The sequence below is a fragment of the Gekko japonicus genome, unplaced genomic scaffold (genome assembly GCF_001447785.1).
Source record: "Gekko japonicus isolate JY-2015 unplaced genomic scaffold, Gekko_japonicus_V1.1 scaffold204, whole genome shotgun sequence".
NCBI classification, from domain to species: Eukaryota; Metazoa; Chordata; class Lepidosauria; order Squamata; family Gekkonidae; genus Gekko; species Gekko japonicus.
The window spans coordinates 645,061-651,381 of NW_015159716.1; the positions used below are offsets into that span (position 1 = coordinate 645,061).

General features: G+C 50.8%; 1 protein-coding gene across 1 annotated transcript in view; it reads left to right on the forward strand.

Annotated features, from left to right (window-relative positions):
* The window catches only part of LOC107112121 (zinc finger protein 721-like), a 51,062-nt gene that overhangs the window by 34,017 nt on the left and 10,724 nt on the right, over positions 1-6,321 (forward strand). The window contains exons 6-8 of the mRNA XM_015413232.1: positions 2,506-2,652; positions 3,819-4,359; positions 4,576-4,788. Of these exons, the coding sequence (XP_015268718.1) occupies positions 2,506-2,652; positions 3,819-4,359; positions 4,576-4,788 (901 nt within the window). The remainder of the gene's footprint in view (positions 1-2,505; positions 2,653-3,818; positions 4,360-4,575; positions 4,789-6,321) is intronic.

The following is a 6,321-nucleotide window of genomic DNA, read 5'->3' on the forward strand; positions in this document are numbered from 1 at the left end:
TTCATGCCATGAGCATCTCAGAATGTAATGCTCGACATCATCCACTTCACCCATACCACAGAGGCATATTCTGGAGGCGGCAGGGACACCCCGAAAGCGGCCAATACAAACCATTGAGGGTATGACGTGGAACCTTAGGGCAGTAAAAGCCCTTCTCAGCTCCAGAGTAGTTAGTTTCTCAAGATATACAGTCCTGCAATGATCTCTTTTAAAGATCTTAATGTATTTACTTACTTCATTTATACCCCAGCTTTCTCCCTGATGGGAACGCAAAGCAGTTTACATCCTCTTTTTCTCCTCCATTTTATCCACACAACAACCCCATGAGGCAGGTCAGGCTGAGAGTGTATGGCAACCCAGAAAGCTTCCATGGCAGAGTGTGGTTTTGAACCTGGTCTCCCAGATTTTAATCCAGTACTGCAACCACTACATCACCTTGGTAAAGTGGGGGAAACACATAGAATCACAGAGCTGAAAGGTACCTCCAGGGTCATCTAGTCCAACCCCTACACATAAGAACATAAGAGACGCCAATGTTGGATCAGGCCAAATGCCCATCCAGTCCATCACTCTGTGTCACACAGTGGCCAGAAATACCAGTGCCATCAGGAGGTCCACCAGTGGGGCCAGGACATTAGAAGCCCCAAAGTGGCAATCAGCGTTTCCCTGGACATGTAAAATGTGTTGATTGATGGGTTGATAGAGTTTGGTGTAGTGGTTAAGCACGCCGGTTTGGTGTAGTGGTTAAGCACGCCAGTTTGGTGTAGTGGTTAAGTGCGTGGACTCTAATCTGGGAGAACCGGGTTTGATTCCCCACTCCTCCACTTGCACCTGGCTGGATGACCTTGAGCAAGCCATAGTTCTGATAAGAGCTGTTCTTGAAAAAGAGCAGTTTCTGTCAAGAGCTCTCTCAGCCCCACCTACCTCACAGGGTGTCTTTGTGGGGAGGGGAAGGGAAAGGAGTTTGTAAGCTGCTCTGAGACACCTTTGGGTAGTGAAGGGCGGGGTATAAATCCAATATCATCTTCTTCTTCTTTGCCCGGCCAAGTCTGATCTTAATTCCCCCCCCACAAATGCATGTTCAAATGCATGCATATAAGGGGTGTGTGTGTCCAGTTACCAACTAGTCCCCAGGAGCTTTTCCATGCTCTCATTGTGATAAGATAGATAGGAGGGGGAAGCTCTGTGCATCTGTAATTCAGAAGTGATAGTATTTTCCTTTCATGTCATGTTTTAAAGTTGGAGAATGGGATGCAGGGTATGTTGGGTGTTGGTGGGGAAGCATGAAAAAAGTCACATATAGGGCTGTATTATTACATCGACTCTTGATGCCCTGTCACTTATGAGCGTGGCATGCATGCACTTATTTATTTGGATAGCAGTACCAGTTGTGCAAGACATTTGCGAAGTCGTGTATTCTGAGGAGCCTGCAGTCTAAATTTCTACGTGGGAGAGGAAAAGGGTTAAAAGGGGAAGGAACTGTGCAGGCTCCATGACATGTATTTAGGCTTCATTTCAGTTAGGTCCAAGGGGGTAAGGCCTGATTCATGCGTGCGGGGGGTGGGGGGATGAGACGGCAACGGGCAGAAGAATAACAATGGACTGTACAAGACTGCAAGGGATGGATGCCAGCTTTAAATGTTCCTTTGCATAAAAACACTCCAGGCAAAGAGAAAACCAGCAGGGGGGGGAGGTTCTAGTCCCTCCCTTTGCTGGCTGCTCCTGTTTGCGTGGAGTTTTTCATCTAGGGAAGCATTCCAAAACACCACTCTTCATCTGCTGTCCGCAGTGGCATTTCAGCAGATTCTCATTCAAGGCTTCGCGGAGGGGGCGCATGTTTTTTGAGGAGGAATCTGAAGGAAGAGAAGAAGTGTTACAGAGGTGTTACTTGCTTGCAGGGAGACCCAAGTGTAAGGTCCAACAAGGGAGACGGGACAGAGACCTTTGGATGGCTGAAGACGGTGGAGCTAAGGGAGCGAAGGTCCTGCTCAGAGGTACATCAGAATAGAAGGGCTGAGAGGTAAAGGTGGGGGAGGCCGTGGACGGCATTGAAATAAAGATTGAGAAGTTTGTATTGGCCCAGACCTGGATGGCCCAGGCAAGCCTGATCTCATCAGATCTCGGAAGCTAAGCAGGGCCGACCCTGGCAAGTACTTGGAAGGGAGACCTCCAAGGGATACCAAGGCCGTGACGCAGAGGCAGGCAATAGTAAGCCACCTCTCTGAATATCCTCCAGGCCCCCAGTACGGGTCAATCACTAGAAGTCGCCATGATTCCAGGTGCGTGCACACTCACTGGAATGCCTGCTAATAATAACATCCACGAACAGCTGTTACAGCTGTTCGAGACCCGCCGCGGCCAGAGTGAGCACCTGGCCCTTGTCCCAGCTCCCGCTAACCCAGCGGTTCGAAAGCGCCAAGTAACATCAAAAATACGCAAGTAGATAAATGGGAACCTACCTTAGAAGGTAGGGGGCACCCTCCCCCGCTGTGGGGGCCGTTGGAGCGTCAGAGCCCGGTGGAAGGCGAAAGCGGGAAGCGGCGAGCGGCGAAGATGGCCTCCGGGCACATCGGAGGCGGAACAGATGCCGGCGGAGAGGCGGAGCCAGCCAGGACGACACGCGAGCGTGGACCGCGCAGGCGGGGCGGAGCCGTGAGGACTGAGCCAAGGCCGCGCCGGAGCATGCCGCGTGACAGAAAGGCCCGACCGATCAGCCACTGAAAGACCGCCAGAAAGGAGCCAGAAGCTGAGTGACGCCGAAAGTCGACGTAGCTGACCTGGGAGAAAAACCCCTCCACTGGGTGCCGGTAGGGATTGTCCCCACCCCCAATAATTGTGGCCATAGGTTAGGGATAAATGAGTAACTGTAGCCGCTCAGAGACCCCTTAGGGGGTTAGAGCGGGGTAGTAAGCTGAAATAAAATAAATAAATAAATATGAAAAATACCAAAAAAAAAAGCAAAAAAAGGAGAGAAGTTTGTACTGAACAGGAGTGGGCAGGAAGCGGCTGGGAGGATTTGAGGAGGGGTATTGCAAATTTGCCGACCTCCAGGTGTGGCCTGAGGAATTCCTGGAATTATAACTAATCTAGACTACAGAGATCTCTTCCTCTGGAGAAAATGGCTGCTCTGGAAGGTGGACTCTGTGGCATCACATCCTCTTTCTTCTCCTAACCCCACCCTCCCTAGGATCCACCCACCGGGAGCTGGCAACCCAAATCAGTCTAAGTTTAGAGGTTTCCCAAAGTGTGGGCCTTGACTCTACCAGAGAGGGGCTACAAGGAAACTTGCGAGTCTTTCCTCACTGCAGGACCAGTTATCTCAAGGTTGGGCATGAAAAGTCCTAGCTACCTAAGCACGTGAGAGTGCAGCTGGGTGGATGGAACTGAGTGGGCGAGCGGTGGTGGTGGTGAAGTGAGGGAGGTTAGAAGGCGGGTGGGTCTATCCAAATCACTTTGGAGAAGGAAAGCAACTTTGAACATGTGCATGTGCCCTCAGAGCTGGAAGCCGAGTCCAGAAATCCTGAGGCCATTCACCCAGCCTTGTTCCCAGTTTCTAATCTAAATCCTAGTTCTCTCCCAGGTCAGAACTGAACCTGTCAACACATCATTCCCAAACTTATGTTTGTCTGTCGTTTTGCACGTTGTTGTTGGTTTTTTGGTCATCCCTCTCTTTGTGTGTGGGAGTCTCAGCTGCCTCTCTAACTCTAGATGAGCCTTTCCCCATCTGGATTCTTTCTGTCTTTCCACCCACCAGGCGGGCACAATGTTGGTAAGGGAGAGGTGAGATTTTGGCCGCAACTGCGGGGATGTCCCCCAAGAAGAACAAAAGCATTGCTTCTGTGAGCACTGCAGGAAGCCAGAGTGCAGGCGGAGAGAGGAGAAAGAAGAACAAGCGGAAGTCGGAGCGCCCACTCCGCAGCCCCCCAGAGGAGGAGGTGGCAGCAAAGAAAAAAAAGGTGCCATACCCACACCAGGCAGCACCAGCTAAAGGGGTGCGCCCCAACCTCTGCTCGGAGTGTGGGAAGAGTTTCCTACACTGTTTAGATCTAGTGAACCACCAATGGATTCACAGTGGCGACAAACCTTATGTGTGTACAGAGTGCGGCCACAGCTTCAGGCAAAGTTCCACCCTGATCACGCATCAGCGCATCCACACGGGTGAAGCCCCCTACGCCTGCGGCTTATGTGGCAAGCGCTTTCGTGTCAGCTCCAACTTTGTGCGTCATCGGCGCATCCATACCGGGGAGAAACCTTACACCTGCCCCATTTGTGCAAAAAGCTTCACTGACAAGTTGACACTGACACAGCACAAGTGCACGCACACGGGGGAGAAACCATACCGCTGTGCCGACTGTGGCAAGAGCTTCAGCCGCAGCTCCCACCGCAAGCGCCACTTGCGCCACCCGCCCACCCATGGCCATTCTCGCTGTTCCTGTCACCCACTTCCATCTTCACCAGACGGCTGCGGTGACAGACCCAAGGCCACCAAGGAAGCAAAGGGTAAGAGGCGGACACGAGCAGTTCCTGCAGCTGAATCCACCACTGAGATCTCCAACACATGTGCGGAATGTTGGCAGAGCTTCAGCCAAAACTCAGACCTGGTCAAGCACATGCAAATCCACACGGGGGAAAAGCCCTTCCTCTGCAGCCGCTGTGGCAAGCACTTCAGTGTCAGCTTAAACCTGACGCGACATCAGCGCATCCACACAGGTGAGAAGCTGCACGTCTGTGATGCCTGCGGCAAGGGCTTCACCGACAAGTCCACCCTGACACAGCACCAGCACACTGGTGAGAAGCCGTATATCCAGGGTTATTTTTGGGCAGGAACGCACAGGAACGGAGTTCCGGCTGGCTCCCAAGTTGGCCACACCCAGCAGGAACTCATTAGCATAATAGGCCACACCCAACAGCAGAAACTCATTAGGATTGGTGGGTGTGGCTGGATAACCACACTTCTGGTAACATGGGGGTGCGGCCTAATGTGCTAATGAGCTGTGCTGTCAGGCGTGTGGCCTAATATGCTAATGAGTTTCTGCTGTTGGGTGTGGCCTATTATGCTAATGAGTTCCTGCTGGGCTTTTTCTACAAAAAGAGCCCTGCGTATATCTGCATCTACTGTGGCAAGAACTTTAGCCGCAGCTCTCACCACAAGAGAAATGAGCGCACTCACACATCTGGGGATGACCCTCAGGCCTTCTTTCCATTTTGGCACGATCCTCCATCACAGATTTTCTAGCTCATAAAAAGAGGCAGGGAGGACGGGTATACTTACTGTGAGGAAGGTGGACAGGAACAGACAGATGCCTCATACCAGAAAAGCAGTGTCCTTCCATCATTAGAAAAGATCATCCAGTAGCACCTTAGAGACTAATAATATATGTGGCAGGGAAGGAGTTTTTGTGAATCACGGCTCACTTCTTCAGATACAACTAGAATGGGAGTCCATCTGTCCTATCTGTTGGGAAATGAAGGGATTTCAGATGCCGAATGACATTAGCAGGCAAATGACAATAGCAGGTGAATGACAGCAGCAGGTGTGATTACGAAAGCTCCTACCTGCCTCATATTTGGTTAGTCTTTAAGGTGCTCCTGGACTCTTGCTCTTTTCTACTGCTACAGACAGACTAACACGGCTACCCATCTTGAAAAGTGAATACTTTTTGTCCTTGGGTAGCCAATACGTTCTGGATAGGGACAAAAGATAGCACCCTCCCATTTCCCCCTTCTTAATTTATTCACTTAATAATGTATACATGAAGACATGTTTCTAGTGAAACAGAATGTAAATGGACACATGGGCTACCTTCCCTGTCCTTAACAATATCCGGGGACATTAAGAACTTCCTGAAATATTACCTGCTGAGACACGCCAACAGTTCCTCTGAGCGGAATCTCAGCCATAAAAATGAGACACTTTTTGACACTGCCATCAAGTGGTTTATGACCGGTAAGCACAGAGATGTGTAAGCTGCCCCAATTCATTTATTTGGTGGATGGGGAGTCTTGCAGTCTTGTCTTCAGAAGGTAAAGGTAAAGGTTCCCTTGCTCGAAAGCCAGTCGAATCCGACTCTAGGGTTGCGGTGCTCATCTCTGTTTCAAAGCCGAAGAGCCAGCGCTCTCCGAAGACGTTTCCGTGGTCATGTGGCCGGCATGACTAAACACCAAGGCTCACGGAATGCTGTTACTTTCCCACCGAAGTGGTACCTATTTATCTACTTGCAATTTCTTGCTTTCGAGCTGCTAGGTTGGCAGGAGCCGGAACTAGAGATGGGAGCTCACTCCATCATGCGGCACCCTGGTATCGAACTGCTGAACTACTGA